Here is a 19,501-nt window from a genome sequence, read left to right as displayed (position 1 = left end):
CAGGGTGGCATAGCCTAGTCAGGCTCTTTCCGAGCCTTTTGATATTGCCTCCTGAGTCAATTTGTACTGAATTGTCTCAAATAAAGATTAAAGAAAGAAAGAAAGAAAGAAAGAGAGAGAGAGAAAGAAAGAAAGAAAGAAAGAAAGAAAGAAAGAAAGAAAGAAAGAAAGAAAGAAAGAAAGAAAGAAAGAAAGAAAGAAAGAAAGAAAGAAAGAAAGAAAGAAAGAAAGAAAGAAAGAAAGAAAGAAAGAAAGAAAGAAAGAAAGAAAGAAAGAAAGAAAGAAAGAATAGCTTCATCTTTTATGCAAAGAATAATCTTCATTCCGCGTTTTTGCTCTATATCATGCCAAAAGACCTTACTGAAACATTTTATGATGATATCCTGCTGTTTTCTCTCACCTGAATACTAGGAACAAGTTCAATCCGGCAAAGTTATGTGCTCTTGCTAAAGGTTGATCAACAGAGTTCTTCGCTTGGCATATAGTGTCCAAGCTAACTTTAGCCAAAGGTTAAAAAATGAAACATTTGAGAGGAGCCAGATATTTGCCTAAATATTCAATGTGGTACTTAATTCCATCCTAGGCAGTTTTGGTGGCACAGTGGCAGAAATAATATTTTCATAATGCTTTGAGAGGCTTTCTACAATCCAATCCACCGGACAGCTTACGCTGGTATATTCAGAAATTGTTGCAGGTTTCATTACGGCAAAATGCTTTTCTGGGCAGCTTGAAAAGTCGGATATCCTGGGCAAACAGATCGTGCCGCACGCATTGTCTGGTCTTTCGTTGTTTCTTTGTTTAAAATAACCAAGTAATCTGCAAAAAATCCAACTGCAGTGCGAGCCAAGCCTTAAGCCGCACTCAAGTAGCATTACTCAAGGGGGATTTGCACATGCATGGCCATCATTTCCATAGTCAATAACTGCACTGCTGCGCCTACGGAGTCTATAAGCGCTAAAAGGACAGTCCTGGCAGTGCAACGTCCACTCGAAAGAGATGTGTCCAGTGGATAAAAAAAAAAACTGAAGTTGTTTTACATAGGAAAGCTCGTGTGTCAAAGTAGCTCCTTTAGAAAAGTCTGTCTGTAAAAACAGCTTCTAGGATTTTCTTACCGACTCCGTTTCCTGCAGGTAGTCCTCCACCATTTCACAATAGAATATTTACTGGACTGAATCATTTATTTGCCCTCTGCTAGTGAAAGCCCCACTTAGGGAAGGATATACATGTACTGTGCTCGAGAAGCGAAATAAGAAAGTGCGATGCCTGGACAGAAAGTGTATTTGCATTTATAATGTACCTCCACTCAACTCGACGTCACAGCAGCGAAACGTAACTAACGTCCTGTTAGATGCCCCATCTGCCCCCTTCTCCATCCTAACGCATGGTCGCGTTGGTAAGCTTTAAACACGGGTCGAAGTGCACTAATTGAACGATGCGCTGAAAAAGTACGAATGTATATGTCTTGCAAGAGGCATTCACGTCTCGAACCTTCAAAGCAGATATGTGGCAGAACCTATAGCGGTAAGCGCATCGAGAGCAAAAAAAAAAAAAAAAAAAAAAAAAAAAGAGAAGGCCAACAATTTGGTAGCAAATGAATGCGTAAGTTACGTACTTCGCATAATTAGTTTTCCCGCGCCTCTTAAACGAGACTTTTGTTTCCTGCTCGCTTGCTCTAATCACAGTTGCATATTTCAGCCAAGTTACCGAGGAGCCAATTCTTGTACTTTTTTTGGAATGCGGAGTTTAAACCCACGCTTTCCATTTGTCATTAAACCACAAATAAGAGGCCAGCTATTTTTGTTTCTTTATTTACTCATTTATTTGGTTGATTTACTGGTTAAATCATTGATTGATTGATTGATTGATTGATTGATTGATTGATTGATTGATTGATTGATTGATTGATTGATTGATTGATTGATTGATTGATTGATTGATTGATTGATTGATTTTTATTGCTGCGGCTAAATCGTTACGCAGATCTTCTCTTCCACCTACCAGCTCACTGTTTGCTCCTTACCATCCATCTCAGCATTCTTAGTACTTAGTGGGACTTTATCATCAGAACGTCATGTCGTTTTCATCGCATGATCGGGTCTGTGCTGTTTTCCTCTGTACAGACGGAGTTCACTGTCCTGCCACGTGGGATGGCTGGACATGCTACAAGGACACACCTGCTGGGACGATCGTGCAGAAGCCGTGTCCCTCGCACGCATACTTCATCACAGAAAAGCCGCAGTGCATCAGTAAGCTGCTTTCGCTACTCGACTGCGACACTAGCCGTTAGGTGTCGCCTGCACAATCCTTATGATTATACCTTCATATAGTTAGAAGTGTACGGGAAAAAATTCGACTTTGGCGGCATGTGCCACCAATGCTGTCCTCCTAATAATTAAAAATTTCGCGTGAATTGCAGGTGCTTCTTGTTTGGTTCTGCTCAGTGACACCACCGTTATTTTGGGTCGTCGCGATTGAGGCATTATTTGCGATTCCGGTTATTGAGAACAATTACGACAACGGTTAAAGCCTCGAGAGCAAGATTAGAGAAGTAGCATCTACGAGTCCGTATTTCATACGAAGAAAGAATTAGCAGCAGGGGACATTAAGGCCACGCCTATAGTATATTAACGTCATTAGAGGTTGCAGAAAAGGAGTGCATAAATCACTGGTGTACTGTGGAAATCACTGGCGCAAATGAAAAATCCAGTCCTCAATCCCACTCATCAAACAGCTGGTCAAAGTAAAACAAGTAACTTTTTTTCTACAGTTATCACTTAAATAGATTTTAGCTCCTTTTAATTCCATATTCATTAGAATGTTTTTAAATATAAGCATGTGCGTTCAACTGCCTTCGAATGACACTCTGGATGTGTATAACTGCGTTCCATTGCGGCGAAATGCCCGTAGATGGTTAGGAGAACTATAGAGTCGCCTCATTCAAGGCCACATACTCATAATGCACTCGCTAGGTGATCATGCCGAAGTCATTAAACTGGTGACAACTGTTAGTTTACACCTGACCAGAGAGAACGAAGTAGTTTGTGCTTGATTTAGATTTTAAGAAATGCAACTGTCTGTAAAGTATGCAGCGACTCCACGGAGCAGTCCGCAAGATGATAACAAAATGTTTTTTTTTTCTTTTTTTTTTTTTTTGCAGCGGCAGTAAAAAAAGGTTTCTTTGAGCTTGCAAATTTATCACAGCATCACAACAAGCTGTTTCAGCGCAGAATTTAAACAGTTTCTAAGATGGTGTTTCTAAGCTTTCGTGGCACTGCAGAGACGCTATTAACGCGTACAAATCAAGGTTTGCGGAAGAGGGTGAAACCTCAGGAGTCTAGATTTTTGTAAGACTTTTCATACATTTTATTTTTCTGATATGTTTTCTAGTAGATTTTAATCTTGGTAAGATAATTGCTTATACGTGGCAATTTGCCATAAATACAAGAGGTATACTATGACGATGTATAATAGTCCAAAAACATTCGCTAAAAGACGTCCTTCATGTACTGCGTCAAAAATTATACGGGACAGTCAAGCTCCACCGCTCCGCTGCGGTGGCGCAGTTGTTAGGGCACTCGACTGCTGTTCCCAAGGACGCGGGATTGAATACCGGCCGCAGCTACAGCTTTTCGATGGCGACGAAAAGCAAGGCTCCCTTGTACTGTGCGATGTCAGAGCACGTTAAAGAACCCCAGGTGGCCGAAATTTCCAGAGCCCTCCCTTACGGCGTCTCTCATAGCCTGAGCCACTTTGAGACGTTAAACCCCATAAACCAAACCAATCCAAGCCCGGTAATTAAGGGTATGAATGATATCGTATACGGTACCAGCCCACATATAACCAAGCGCATATGAACGCGCCTGCGTGGCCTAAGAGTAACGTGAATGCAAGTGTCCTGGCCGGCTGATTCTGATAGCTATGCAAGCTGCCAGTTGCTATCTCCTGTCGCCATGATCGTGATTTTCGCTCACAACGCCTCGACTGATCTTGCCGTTCGGATGTTCCAGGAGGTCTACATGCACGCTTGCGTTGAGCATCGTTAGCGTAACGAGTTTTAGCACTTGTACGAGCACACTCACTTTCACCCACTGAATTCAAACCACTTGTACGCCTTCCGCGCAACGAGGCCGCTTCGGCAGCACACCGCGATTCTGCTACAAAGAGACCGAAGGGACAAACCTCGATACCAATCCTTGGTTGCAACATGAAGTTACCTCATTGTGTTTTAGTCTCGAAGCTCAATGGTCAAAGATGCAATACTCTCATTCCAAGTACAATGTCACCGCGAGGGGAGACACGTGCCGTAGAAGAAATGAAACGCCCGTGATCGCGGCACGCCGCAAGAGAGCGCTGCTACCTCTACCGCACTAAGGCTCCTCTATTTTTCTAAAGGTAGCGACAACTACACGAGCGCCCTCTCGAGGGGTCCAGGGGCAGCGCTAGCAGACGACGCATGGACCTCTTTCGAGCGTATACCGCGTACTCATGAAGCCGCACTTGGTGCGCACATAAACCGGTGAATTCAACAGATTTGTGTCCTCTGCTGCTCAGGAAACTTCAAAAGACAGGAATAATAACTTAAATATGCTTGTGCAGCATAAACGTATAAAAAAAAAAAAAAACGCGTGCGTTAAACGAGTCAGCTCATTCTTCTGAACCATCCTCCTCAGTACAGCGGCTAGGAAACTATTCATTAATTATGCTTTGAAATTAGTAGCGAACTTGAAGTAGAAACGATATTTTAGTAAGCTTATTGGGCTCGTTTCCTTAATAAAAAATAAGTAGACCGAGTTTTCTGCAACCTTTGAGAACGTCGTTGCGCACAGCGCTCTGATGAAATAAGTGCGTCATTGCGTTTGTAACCGTTCGGATATACTCCGTTTTACACACTTTTCTTGGCTCGAGTTTATTTCGTTTCCACAGTATTCCGATAGTTTTATTTTGGAGAAAAAGTCAGTTTCTCTGCAGCTGTGCATTACCAACGCATGTATATCTTCCAACAAATACAAAAAAAAAAAGAAAGGTATGATGCGATACAAAGCTCACGGATAATGTTTTCTGACTTTTCTATTCTTTATTTGTTTTGGTTTCCTTATAGCCTGTCAGGCAATAATATCACCAGTAAACTTGGATGTCGCCTCTTGAAACTTGAGTCCCTGTGCGCGTTCAGCGGAACTTGTTTGCATTAGGTGCAACGCTGCGAGACTCCTCCGTTAAAATAGCGTTTCACGCACACGGTTGTTTTTACACTTTTTATGGTACAAATTTTCGTTTTAATTTTTTAATTTTATACACCGATATTTAGCATTGGCAAAAATTGACTTTCCATTTCGATCACTTTGACACATTTGCACCGTCCTCCTTTTCCAATGTTTCATTTTTCATTTATATCCATTAACTGATCAATTGAACGGACTAAATTTTCGTAATAAGCATAATCAAGCATCGGCTTTTCATTCTGAGCATTTTGACAGCATTGATTCCACGCGTAATATTGCACTCCTGATCTGTTCGGGAAAGTAAGGGGGCTCGAAACGGTAGTGACATTTCACTAGACATCCGCAGTACAAGTAATGACTACATAGTCATAGCGTTCTTGATATTTTGCTCGTGAAATAGCATATGCCCAAACAAAGGTTATCCCGGGCAAGCGAACGGCTTTTTAAGCAGACAGAAATCCCTTCGCATACTCGGATGTTTTCCGTGGCCATAAAAATCTTACGCCCGATGTCATGAGGCCATAGCTTCCTTCTGTTGCTATTATTGTCACCGCGAAGAATGTAAAATGACTTTTTTGCGTCTTCCGCACGGTTCCGGCAGCCGAAAGCTCAGCAGCCCGGCGCAGCCGCATGTCTCACGCACGCTTCAAGATTTGAGTTCAGAGATGTAAGTCTTGCGTCCGCTTAAACATTAAGTACTGCATATACGCTCCTAAAAATGCAATAGAGGCATGTGAAGTACTTTTTGCTTAACTAATCGGCCAATACCACGCTGGCAAGCGCAGACCGCCGTGCATTTCAGCGGCGCAGCGAGCACCGCTGGGCCCTTTGGGCGGAGCTTGGCGGCGAAGAGGTCACGTGCAGCCAACCGGCCTATCGGAGGGAGGGGCGGCTGGATCAAGACCTGTCGCTACCTTTAAAAAAATAGAGGTGCCTTATACCGCACTCACCGCATTGCCACTGCGCTTAGGCCAGTGTTGTCACGCCGCTGTTAGGCTGCTAATCATCAAGAGTAACAAATTACGTCGTCACTTTGCGAGTCATGCTTACACGTATGACCTAATTACGTCATCAATATCTAGTTACGACATGCTGCACAACTTCCATGTCAAGCTTAGTCATTGACTTACTGACGTCGTCAATTTCTAGTTATGGCATACTTCACCGCTTGCAAGTCATACTTAATCATATAACTTAATGACGTCATCAATTACTAATTCGACACACTACACCAGTTTTTCAAGTCTTCTTTGATATTTGATGACGTCATCATTTTGTAGTTACAATACACTAAACCACTTTTGCACCTCACCTTCGTCACGTGACTGGTCACGTAATCGATTTCTAGGGACGACATACTACTGCGCGTTTTCTGAGCTTGCGTGTCTTTTGTCCCGTCTTCCTTCCACAGTTTTACACTTTCGCTTCAAATGCACCAACTATATAAACCGTCAGAGCATCTTACTTCAGTATTCTACACCACTTTAGTAAGTCAAGCCAAAGGTCAGGTCATGGTCAGTCATTGGTCAGTCGTACGCTAACCATATCAGACTTAGTTTAAATTGCCCGTGCGAGGCCACGTGGTTGTAACCTTAAGAAACAGCTTATCCAATCAGAGCGATGGCAGATTAGTTAGACGATATTGCTAGGCTCTGACCCTCCGGATTATTAATTTTACATTAAAAACGTTACATAACAGGTGACAAAGTCTACTATAACTCATTATATGGAAAACTACAAAGCAAGAGCGATATTTCAATTTTTTTGTTGCGGCTGTAATGTGAATTGTTGATCTGAAATTGACCGGTAATTACGTCGATCAGATCATTAACATGCGTTTCGTGTGGTGGCTCTGTCGAACTAACGAAAAAACAGGTTTTGTTTGTGTCTTATTCCTCTCTTGCTGTTTCTATTTCAGAGATGTCAAAGAAGACTTGCTGGGAGAACGGAACATGGTTCTACAGCGCGGAATACGGCAAAGAATACACCTTCTACGACTGCGGTTCCCTCGAGGTCTGCGCGAAGATTTCCTTTTAAATGTACTCGTGCTCGTTACGCCTAACAGCGCCTTGAAACATATTCACGACATACACCGATGCAGCATTCAGCATTATTATTCCATATTTACGATATTTTTCATTGTAACTGGATAACACTCAGCTGGAACTCAAAGGACAAAACTGCGGAGAGAGCCGCCTACCAGCCAAAATTGCAGTAATACGGAATTCAACATAGTGTTATCAGCAAACACTATGAAATACAGCTTGATCGTAATTCTTACCCGCTAATGTCTATCACAAAATTCCGTGCCTCCAGTGGACTCTAGCTTGCAGAAGCCCCTCTCTCTCTCTCTCTCTCTCTCTCTCTCTCTCTCTCTCTCTCTCTCTCTCTCTCTCTCTCTCTCTCTCTCTCTCTCTCTCTCTCTCTCTCTCTATTTCTCCTGCTCTACGTCACGCGCTGCGCCCCAGAAACATTGGCCAGTCAAATCCAGTCCATGAATCATATCCAATTGAATTCCGGTTTGCTGCTCTGTTTGAGGCATAATTAGATAAGAAGTGATTAGAGGTGTGCGTCGTGTGGGTTTTGACCGGCAGTGGGGTGCTGGTAGCTTCCAGTGCGTACGCAGCGTACAAACTGTCAAAAACGGCACACACAGAAACGATACTTTGTCGATGTCGACTCTTCCGAATGTGCACACGTTCAAAGGCTGACAGAGGGCGTCGGATGGCCATCACGAACAAAATATTCGATTCAAGCGCTCTAAAGAGCACATGGCCGCTGTCTAGATGGAAGATGGTGCCGAAGTTGAATAAGACTATCGCTAACGTAATTGAATGGCCTGCCAAGAAAATATCGGAGATGGTGCGCCCATCAGTTTGTGTGTATGTGAACTGCGCTCTATATATTTTTTTTTTCTGGATGCAAATATTTGTCGGTGCCATTTTGAGTTCCGGTGCCGTTCCGGAATAGTGCTCCCCCCACTTAACCGGAATTTTACGGTTATTGGCAGCAGAGAGACAAACACTGCAGTATTATCGAAAGTAATGACCTGAAGTATCTCAAATGTAAGTGTTAAGCATCGAAACTAATGCAAAAAATAAGACATCAGTATCGCACGAACATTCGCCTTTCTCGCACATTCTTTTAAAATCTAAAAACATTTGTTGTTATAGAAGCGCACTCTTCGCTACTGTGCTTTGCCACCGTCTCAAATAATATATATATATATATATTTTTTTTGCTTTAATCTGCTAAATATTACCTCATTGGTTCAACACCCACATGTTCAACTCCGTGTTCTAGGCATCCCTGTAATGCTCAGTGCAAGAATCCCACAGTAATAGCAAGTCACATTATAGCCTGATTGAATTAATTGGGATAGACTTATTCGGTGTAGACTCCTCCCTTTGTTTCACTTTCACACTGTAATTCACATCTTTAACAACGTCTATATTGTTATTGCATCAACAAGCAGAAAAGAAAACACTGACATAACCGCTGGTTTCCTTCGTTTCCTGAGATCATCCTTCTGTTGCTTCCCACGCCTTTTCTCTGAATGCAGTACCACCGGTCCATGACCATCTTCTCCATCGTGCTTCATTCCCTCTCCGTGATCGTCCTGGTGCCTGCCATCGTCATTTTCAACGTGTACAAGTGAGTTCTTCCGATTTCTTTTTATGCTACCCTACTTCAACTTTACCTAGCATGTGAAATGTTATTAGCACGTGTGACTCATAAGCAGAACAGACAAGGACACTTTGTAAGTTGTGCACTTCAATACTCCCAGTTGCGAAACTTCCCATAGGGCCCAATTTTAAAAAAACGGCGATTTTGATCGGTCAAAATTTGGGTGCATACGAATAGTGGCGGCGCCCGCGGCTACTGAAGGGAAGTTCCAAACTTTCTGTTTCTTGATAAATGCACAACCATCATAGAAAATAAAATTAATTAAGATAGAAAAGAAGAGAAAACATTCGATTTCCAAAAGGCGATGACGGCAATAGCAAAAAACTTTTATTGACCGCTTCCAGATGGCGCAACAGTTCATAGACACCCGAAAAATGCATACAAAATCGGTCACTTTTGAAGCGGAGTTTCACAACTGGTATGATCTAAAAGCTCTGATTGGAGCTGGTGCACTTCAGATTAAGAAATAAGCGTGCAAGAAAGTCAACTCACTCCAGACAGCATGTAAGCCCTCGTGCTATGATTGCCTACAAATACCTCAATTTTCAATACACATTATTAATGATTAAGTTAGTTTGTTTTTTTTCGTATATTGTAACATTTTTTGACACCTTTCCAATCCGCCTTTCTCTCTTCTTTCTGACCTGTTGCAAGGTCATTGCTTCGGGAGTAAAATAAGCTGTCCCATTATTTTCACATTCGTTAAAAAATGGGCAAATATGCCTAAACTAGTCATGAATTTATACCGGAAAAAATCATATACGTGATTTTGGAACTCAAAATGTGCATATAACGTCAGTTTCTCTGCGCGGATTCTGTGATGAGATGGGATGAAAGAGATGGGATTAGATAAGATAACATGAGATGAGAGAGATGAGATGCTCAGAAGATACGCTCGTCTGTTTTCGTGACATGCGCAGGCAGCTTCAGGTGCATCGTATCTCTTTACACAAGAACTTCTGTATGGCCATGGTACTGTACGACATCAGCGTCATCTTGGTCGACTCCGTGTTCATCTTGGACCACGTCAACGAAGAGAAGAACATACGAGTTAATGAGAATCCGGTATATAAAACTCACCTTTATTCCGCCCGTTTATTTTTGTATTCTATGAATCTGCATTGCCAACCCGTCGCATATAAAATGCAATAACCAATTTCGAGAAAAGACGAGTTGCGTATTATCTCTGTACTAAATGTGATTTTTTTTTTTTACCTTATACGCCATCACGACTACTAGTTGAGAAAGGGAACAGGTGTCTTTTTCGCTCGCAGTTATGAAGTTATTATTTTATTACTAGTCATCATTTACGTTGAATGACCTGTGCATGCCACAAAGAAGATGCTCGGGTCCGCAACATTTTTTACCATTCGAAAGAACGCGCACCTCCTTTCTGCTTTAAGCATGGGCACACATCCATTGTCTTTTACGGGGTTCACAGGACAGCCATGTCTGTAAGTCAACAAGCGGGCTTTTTCTTTTTTTTTAAATAGCCCACGTTTAATCTGGGGATAGGAAGGAGAGAATAAGGGCTACAGTTGACCCGGCTAATCTGTCAACCTTGCGAGAGAAGTCGACAATGGTTAGCGACTTAACTATGCCTAATTTACTCCGCTCTGTGAGCGTTCTCAAAGTACCTAAGAGATGGCGACACTGACGCTTCTTTCGTGCCTACGTTACCACACTTGCCTGAATTTGACACATTTCTTTAGCATCACTTTGCGGGACACCGCAAGAAGCAGAAAATGACTCCGGTTATTCGGTTCGCGGCCGAAAGGCTTTGTAGCTTGCGGAAAGCATTGCGCGCTTTTACAGCTGAGGGGCATGCCGCGCGGGCTTCAGTTGTGCACAACCGATGCTGCGATCATCCCTTCAGGGTCATGGCAGTGAAACCACGCTTTTCATCTGACTTGCAAGAGAAAAACGCATCCTGAATTTATCACAGAAATTGCCTATGTAAAAATAAGATATGAATAAGATCTTGTCATATCAAGAGGAATTAATTCAGCCCCTACGTGAAGGGTTACTTTAAATGATTACGAATGCAAGAAAATGGTCTAGAAAGGGTGAGCTGTTGATGCCACGATGAACTGGCGCCTCATACGTGTTACCCTCACACAGCGAAACTTCCAGCATATTCGGGGCAGTAATATTAATCAGGGCAGTAATCTGGGGCAATAATCTGTTGCCCGACTAAAGCATATGGGGTCATGCCATGGGGCAAATTCCCAGGCCCCAAAAGTGGCCGCCGGCAATTCTGGAAACAAAAATGGTCATGCTGGAAATGAGTGCCCGGTGAGGGGCTAGTGTGTGATGCATGAACTTAAAACGAAAACTGCGCAAAGAAACAGCAGAAAGAAGTGGACAGGATGGGCGCAGGCGGATCTTGGCAATTCTGCGAAAGACCTTTGATCGAGATATTTTTCTCCAAAAAAATGTTTTGCAGCCTTAAAGGCTATTGAAGGTTTCCGTGAAAAAGTAAAGTTGGTCTAAGAGAAAAATTTGAAATCATGAGTAAAACAAGGTGCTGTCACCGATTTAGTTTAGAATATTTCATTTACAATGTTTCCTTATGTGGCTTCGTGAATAGAACAATATAAGACATTTTCACATAATTTTAGCTCACTAAATACGCAAAACATGTTGCGTTTGATGAACGTTTAAAAAAACTTTATCCGAAGCATATTTGTACGCTTTTACGGGTTGGTTACTCAGAAGTACAGATATTTAAAACCTTTTTAAAGCAGCACTGTTTAAAACAACTATATTCAGGCCTGTATTGAGAATTACGGACATCCTGATGAAAACTGTTGAAATGACTCATTAAACATGTCCGCGTCTTAAATTTGAAATCTAGGAGGAGGAAATTTTGTTTGACGGGTAAATTTATTGTAGCCTATAACCAGTCGCATCGGCAGGCACTGCGAACTGTAACTTCACGGCGGAACATGTACTTATCACCACCCAATATTATATGGTTCGTCTATATGAATCTAATGGTGTTGACCTCGTGTCCACTGAACATGAGGAACTCAGCCGAATATATTGTTTCCTCTACCTCGGGGCGATGGCCATGAATTTATGCGGTGTGAATATTGTAATGAGCTTTGTTCCGTGATGCGGACACCTGAATTCCATTAATTACTGCTTCGTACACTTGTTAGTTACGGTAGTACAGTGAGATATGGGACTAAATTAGAGATGTTTTAAATAGCTTTGTCAATCAGTTTTCATAAGCGAAGTTTCTGACACCGATGTCTCACTCAGTATCGATTTTTGGGTGTGTGCATAGGCGTGCATCACCAGTGCACAGGCGTTCGGTGGCCACTAAAGGCCAGTCGTATCGTGAGTTCGCTTAATTAAAACAGGCATGCTAATTACATCCCTACAGCCCAATTACAGCCTTTTAACTTGGTCAACAGCACTATGTGTGCGCTGAACAAAGTGCGTAAAGCAGGAATTGTGAATTCAAATAACCAGATAAAGAAACGATACATTCTCATGCTGGCACTTTAGTTCTCTGTGCCATCATCCGACGCAGAGACTGGCTGTTACCGTCAGGAAAATCTGGAATACAAACATTCGCTGCACCACTGTAATGGAGGGGGACTGGGACTTGTTGAGAGTGATATGAAAAACGGAAAGGCGGCGTAGGCCAATTTCAGAAACGACGTTTTGTTTCATCATGTCTGCTTCTATTGCCATCTTATTTTTTTTTTTTTTTTTTACACCGCTTACACTTGAGTGTGCCGGCATCTGCACTTTTCTTTTTTTATATATAGATCTCTGAGTCGCCAAGCTACATTACCTATCGAGCTATAGCACAACCAACAGCGCTCCGAAAGGTGTTGGAAGGCCCATAGATTTAAAGGCTGTATAGCTACAGGTTAATGTATTTGCAAGTAGGCACTCCGCTCGCCGGTAGTGGCGCATGGTGTTTTAAATGAAATATTTTCTTTACTGTAAGTGTTCCGCCTTCTGTGAAGCCGACTGAGGTCCATGAATTTGACTGTGGTCCTTCAATTTCATGTCCGCACGCAGAATCTGTGCAAGGTGCTGTACACCCTCTCCCGCTACTTCCGCTTGTGCCAGTACGCCTGGATGTTCTGCGAAGGCTTCTACCTCCACAAGCTGATCGCCTCCGCCTTCGCTGAACAGAAGTCGCTGCTCGTCTTCTATGTCATCGGCTGGGGTGAGAATTTTCTGAACCTACGCTATTTTCAAATCAATTTCGTCACTATTTTCTTTCTGCGTTCTGTTTCTCGTTTCTTTCAACCGCTACAAAAAGAAACATAATTCTAATGGACAAGCCGGTAGAACCAGATTCTGGGAGTTTTGGGAAACTTTTTAGGAAGAAGCTTGCCTTATAGCTTCAGGGCACATAGTGATTACGGCGCTGTATGGCGGCGCATAAAGGCTAACTTGCACGCGCTATGCGCTAAAATAACTGTTATCGGCAAAAAATTTCCCGCAGGAGAAAAGCTAAATAATCGAATGTTCATCAACTGACACAAGTTGCAGTCGACGGGACTCAATAAGTAGCGAATTGAGCGACCAGTGTAATGATACTATGTTTTACAATGAAACTTCTGCCGGAATATATGTTTTTTTTTATTTCACGGTTTAAAAGATATAAGTAAACAAAGGGTAGCAAGACGCACCGACAGAAAGAAACCGTCGCTTGAGTACTGGCATTGTTTTCTCGTCTTCATATTAATAGTTTCTTTTTTCCACCTTGTAGATTTCTTTGTTTTTTCTTCCTGTGACGACATAACGTTTTCCATCAAATGTATTTCGTTCTGTCTTTTCAAATCGTCATCCATGTGACCCAGTCATTTCTCGGAAGTAACAGCAACAAGGAGGTGCAAAGAAAAGAGTAAACATCCGTTTGAAGAAAAATACTTGGCTTTAGTTGCGAAGTGCAAGCGTTTTCTCTGGCTGGGCCCTGATCGGGAGTTTTTCACAAGTCCCGCTCAGCGGGAACACAGAAAGCTTTCACTCCTTTTCTTCGGCCGTCTCATTTCTTCTAATGTAAGGAGCCTTTGCTGCGCACAGATGAATCCTCGAGCCCGGTTTCTAAAGATGATGAAGTGCCAACTGGAACCTTATCTCGTGTTTCTGGCCGATCTTCCCAAGCATTTTACTTTCGGACGTCCCGAAGCAAGATCAATGGCTCCGAGAAAAAAAGGCGGTCGGACACTCAGCGAATCAAGAATAATAAAAAGCAAGAGGGAGGGAGGAAGGATCTTTTTTCAGCGACAGATCAAATTTCGTGAAAGGGTATTTGACCGCGCCACGAAAAGATTGAGGCAGGAGTCGACAAACAAGTTTTCTTGCTGGCAGTCACGGAACACTTGTTCACTCAGCATTTTCGTTGCACTGGCGCGTGATGCTCAAGCTTTCTTCGGGAAATTGGCTAGAAACAAAAAAATAAATAACGTGATTCGAATCCGCAAAATGTTTCCTTTGTTATCTCTATTTCGGTTTTAGTATAGAAAAGTTTCAGAGAAGCTGTCCTCAAAGCAATAAGCGTAAATTTCTGCTTACTTTATCGCAATAACGACGATCAGCCCTACGTGCTTTGGCACTCGCGCTGTTCTGCGCGACAGAATCAGCGGTGACGTTTAGAGACGGCACTCGTGAAGTTTTATTCCGAAACGTTGGTGTCACTAAACTGAACCGTGCAAGTACTTCACGTTTGGCGAAATCAGTGCATGGACTGGTCAATAAAGTAAAAACCCAAGTCGCTGTCTAGACCCACTGGCTCAACTCATAACTGCCGCTAAGTAGGCTCCTTTTCGGTCGCAAAACAAGTCGCTTTTCTTCCGAATTTGTTTCTTTCGAGAAATAATATCCTGGTGCATTCCAGCTGTAAGCTAAATCATCTTTGCAGAAATGGCACTTAATTAGGAAAGTAAGACATGGCGATCAGTTGCGGGACACTTTTAGTGCATTAAATTACCTCCGCGAGCGTGTACTGACTGCACAGGTGAAAGGTTTTTCATTCAAAATAAATAAGAAGCATTCATCAACTGCAGCTTCTATGGCTCGTTCAGCGCTTATAGCGTTCTTGGACGCAAACCTAACCACCTTTTCTATTGTTTGGCCTCATCTGGGCACGCAGAATAACCAAAGAAAGAACCGTGCCAGTCACATAAAAAACACGGTATTCGAATTAGATTCTGTTTCGTACAATTACTATTCATACGCTCTTAACAATTTTATTATGTACGAAGAATAACCACGCCGGCCTTATTGGTATCCGCATTTGTCACCGCCTCTCTTATACGACTTATCACCACTGTTTAATTCTTGATGTGCATTAAAATAGCGTGGGAGATTCTTCTATGCTGCTGAGTTCCGCATTATTACAGCTGACGCTCAACGCTTTACAAAGCAAGAGACAAAAACAGTCCAAATGTTTCGCCACACCCGACTGGAAACCGTCCAGTCCCGGCATGACCGCGAATCCGGCCGGTGCTCTAGGGAGGGCGAGACCGCCGACTTGATAGGCCGGCGCCTTGTCTGTCTATTTTCGTCAACCGCGACCACAACACGAAAACAGCGACGGGAGGTTGCGCTACCGGTGCAAGCGTCACCTATCTTTTGTTCGTTTGCTGTTGATTTGTTTTTTGTCATGGCTCAAGGGGGACAGGCATGCAACCACCAACGTCTCTTACATCCAGGTTGCCCCGCTATTTTCGTCACCATCAGCGCCGCCCTCCGGGCTTTGCGCGTCGGCCACCCGTAAGTCGACGCTACCAGTACAACTCTCATTTTTGATTGTTTGTTTTACTTTGGCTCTGATTGGGCCGCGTGTGTCTCTCTTCTGCCGTACCTCTTGTCATCACGACCTTGTACCTGCATGTATGCGTGGTCATAATTAAAGCAAGGTCTAAGCCATCTCTAGCTATAGGGTGTTATCAGTCAGCCTCACGCACTGCTTGTTAAAACTGTGCTACAGCCATTCATATCTCCTTTTCTCCTCTATTCAACTCACTTATCCACCCAAAAAGACCGACGGGCCATCCTTCACTAAGGCAGGATGAATTCGGTTTGCTCACGTTTTTTTTCAGTCAGCAAGCAGCCCATTGTCACGAAGTTCTAAATGTCTGGCAAGAAGGGAATATAAACAGCAACGGAAATGATATAGCAAAATGCATGTCTGGGCTGCTGCCTAGATAGAATGCAATGAGACAATGAGAGAGAGGCAGGGATGTTAACCGGAAGCATGTTTCGGTTAGTAATACCTTGTACTGGGGGAGAGGGAATTAAAAATGAAAAGGACAAAAAGAGTAATGTGCAGGAAAAACAATTCCAAACATAGGCGCTTGTGTTACAAAGTCATATTCCGCCCAAAAGCAGCAGATATCAGCAAATCGAAAGTTTGCGCCTTGACAACCGCTGAACGCTGCGGCCGCAGCACAGAAACTGCGCGTACTTCTTCGCCGAATGCAGGGAACTCGCACAGCACATGCTGCTTTACGTCACAGTAGACGCGTTAGGTGAAGAACATTACTTATCGTTCTCGGTGTTGGAATGACAAAAAACGTACGGGAGGATGCGCCTAAGCAGCACACGCTGAAGTCTTTCTAATTGCTACAGTAAGCGCCGATAAAAAAAAAAAAAAGGAAATACCTTTCACTAATGACTTCCGAAATGACGGAGCATTCTGCTTGCTATAATGGCGTTTAGATATCACTTTAAACTAGAGAGTCATGTTGGAAAACTGCATTGCGCAGCTTTCAGAGTAAGGTGATATCGATGGAGACAGTGGACAGTATTCTGCGTCTAATTCAAGTATTTTCTTCTCATAGTGTGGTTATAAGCTTTTCTTGTTCTTGATTACGCTAATCTGAATGGCGAATTTCAAGAACAGCTATAAGCGAAATAAAGAAAAGCCTTAATTCCGCAATCACGAACAAACTGCCCTTCAGTTCTTATTCTCAAAGCCCCAATAAAGAATCACGCCTCCAGAAAAACAATATCTGTAAGTATATAAAAACTGCACGCTCGCATTGCTTTCTGCATGAATGTGAAGAGCGGTTTTATATTTTTACTCTACGAGTGACGTACTGTAAGGCGGTCTCTGAATAATTACATTTTGTCTGTTTCCGCACCTTTCCAGAGAGGACTCGAGGTAAGTGGCCAGCTGTAGTGGTTAGTTCGTAGTGCCTGCTTGTTCTGGCATGTTACCGCTAGCATAACTATATGTTTTGCCCAGACATAGAGATGTTAGCTGCATGCCCGTAAATATTTACTGCACTCGAAAAACGTAGTAGCGAAAAAGCAGTATAAGGATTCTAATCGGCCAAGAATTACAACGTTGTTCTCGAATATTCGACGCTGTTCTTATTCTGCGCTAAGCCAGGTGGGGAGGGGAAGGAACCAGACAGCTGAGCAACCGGGCAATAGAAGGGGCCATAGCAGCGGATTAGGCAGGTTGATGGACTACTTTTATGCAATTATTTTATTCAAGTCTTCATCAGCATAGGTGCGAATAGTTAGAGGGGCAGTTTGGACAGGAAGAGAGGCTGCAAGCACTACTTTTAACATTCTACCGCTGCACCGGCTGTAATTAAATCAAAGGGGAAATTTCACACCACCTGAGTGCTCTGGCATCCGCACTCTTTTGCCAATTCGTCTGTAGTATTGCGAGTTCTGTTGCACTCGTCTGACTCACCCAACGCGAGATGCTCTATTTCGCAGAAGCAAATAAAGAAGGGGTAAATCGCTCGAAATTTAAAGAGGAAGCTGGTAACCATATGGAGGTCATCTACTGAAGTTGCCGCGTAAATATACGATTGCTGGCGTATAGCAGCTCTCCCTAGAAAGGAGGCAACCAAAACATCCATGACAAAAACAAAAGTTTAACATCAACGGGGTTTATTCGCAATATGTACAGATCGCAGACAATCTGCTACCAGCAAAGAGCGTAGCCGCTCTACGAAGCTTCCACGAGGGCTGTCAATGCCCGGAGGTCAATCTTGCACGAATTGTAGACACGCCTGCAGGTGTCCATGCCGCCTCCCGTTCCATGCATGTGGGCCTTTTCGAAGTCCGTGAAGGCAGAGCTTCTTCCCACGGGCCCCAGTCCATTCACGAACGCTGCAACGCGGCGCCCATAGGAGCCGTAGCTGGAGGGGTCAGCGCTGACCTCACAGCATAGCCGCAGGATACAGCGGTCAGTGTCCAACTCTCGCATCAGTCCAACGGCTTTCTTGATCACCCTCGGATCATTCTCAATGCTGCGTCGACCCTATCGAAGAAACAATAAAAAATGTACTTAACTAGAGGCGAAATATTGAAGCACTTAGGCATGGTCCTTCTAGTAAACGTGATCAAGGACACCAAGCAGCAGTTGCGGCAGTTATTTAGGAAGAGGTTCTCCTGAAATCATGCCATCAGCATTAGAGAAAGAAGACAAGAAAGTACTTACCCGGAGTGTCGCAGTCTTCCGTGCTTCAACGTTGACCAGCGGGCTCTTCAGCTCACTGGAAGCATGAAGTGAAGATCCCTTGATTCCCTTGACCTTCGCGGCGCCGTCTGTAGAGAACTTCACACTGGGCGAATCGAACTGAACAGTCTGGTTCGCTAAAAGCATGAAGTCTTTCACCGGGATTCGGATCGAGGCTGGCTTCTTGAAGCGCCCTCCGAGAAAGTAAGGCACCATAGCAATGGGCACCGAAATCGTTGGACCGGAGAAAAGGTGCTGGTTCCTCGGCCGCGGGACCACCGGATCTTCCAGCTTGTCGTTTTCAACGGAGGCGCGCAGACCGACTCCGTACCGACTCACGCCAAACCAGCCGAGCTGGTCGAGGATCTTCATAGCAATGGCGATCTTCAGACCAGCGATGCCACCGAGACTCACGATAGCCGAAATGGGAAGCAGGGCCAGGCCGGTCAGGAAGAAGGCGTCGGTCCCCCGAGGCAGGGCCAGGAACACGATGGCTACGAGTGCGAACAGCGTAGTTGGCTTCATCGTGCCGGCAATGTCTGGGCGATGTCTGACCTTACCCCGCCAACGGCCGGCTTTTTTATACGGCCCGTCCCTTTGTTCCGCCTATGCACGTGCTGGTCACGTGACACCATACCACATGTGACTCACTGGTACTGACGACCATCTTGCTTAGTCACCAAATTTGTCACCGTCATCAACTGGATTGGACAGTGCATGCTCAGCCGGAAATATTCCATCCCCAGCGGTATAATGGAACTTTTGAATAAAGTAGCAGTCAGTTCTCAAACCCAGAAACCTTATCCTGAATAGAGGTTGCAGGAGTTCAAGAGGGAAGAATGATAGCACTGACAAAGGTAGCATTCCTAGGCCCTTTCGGAACAATGATTAGTTTTGCATCTCCCTGAACCTAAAGCCCCGAACCAACCTACTCTCTCCCACGTTTCTTGGAAAAGTGCACCGGACCCCCAACACTGAGCTCTTATCACCAACTCGTTCATGCCTCCCAAATACATGACCGAAAGTGACAATTGCTGATAAGAGCTAAGCACAGTGCCTAGTTTCCAAGAAGGGGAAAGGAATTAGTTCGAGTCAGGGAGACAGAAAATTATTCTTGCTCAGAAAGGGCCCAAACATG

The 19,501-nt window shown here is 43.8% G+C and overlaps 2 protein-coding genes across 3 annotated transcripts in view; one reads left to right on the top strand and one right to left on the bottom strand.

The window, feature by feature from the left end:
* LOC146199426 (calcitonin gene-related peptide type 1 receptor-like) overlaps positions 1–19,501 on the top strand; it is a 172,001-nt gene that overhangs the window by 117,405 nt on the left and 35,095 nt on the right. For both annotated transcript variants that reach the window (XM_084594910.1, XM_084594911.1), the window contains exons 7-12: positions 2,121–2,246; positions 7,138–7,232; positions 8,782–8,873; positions 9,827–9,971; positions 12,948–13,098; positions 15,593–15,653. In XM_084594910.1, coding sequence (XP_084451036.1) covers positions 2,121–2,246; positions 7,138–7,232; positions 8,782–8,873; positions 9,827–9,971; positions 12,948–13,098; positions 15,593–15,653 — 670 coding nt within the window. The remainder of the gene's footprint in view (positions 1–2,120; positions 2,247–7,137; positions 7,233–8,781; positions 8,874–9,826; positions 9,972–12,947; positions 13,099–15,592; positions 15,654–19,501) is intronic.
* On the bottom strand, positions 17,792–18,899 carry LOC146199427 (uncharacterized). Its single transcript, XM_084592766.1, has 2 exons — positions 18,346–18,899; positions 17,792–18,165 (listed from the first exon to the last, which is right to left on the bottom strand). Exons 1-2 carry the CDS (start codon positions 18,886–18,888, stop codon positions 17,851–17,853), a joined length of 858 nt encoding a protein of 285 aa, XP_084448892.1. The 5' UTR covers positions 18,889–18,899; the 3' UTR covers positions 17,792–17,850.

This window comes from Amblyomma maculatum, chromosome 2 (genome assembly GCF_055883805.1).
Source record: "Amblyomma maculatum isolate TAMU_Amacu chromosome 2, ASM5588380v1, whole genome shotgun sequence".
Taxonomy (NCBI): domain Eukaryota; kingdom Metazoa; phylum Arthropoda; class Arachnida; order Ixodida; family Ixodidae; genus Amblyomma; species Amblyomma maculatum.
The sequence above is the reverse complement of the archived record's forward strand: the minus strand, read 5'-3'. Positions and strand labels throughout refer to the sequence as shown.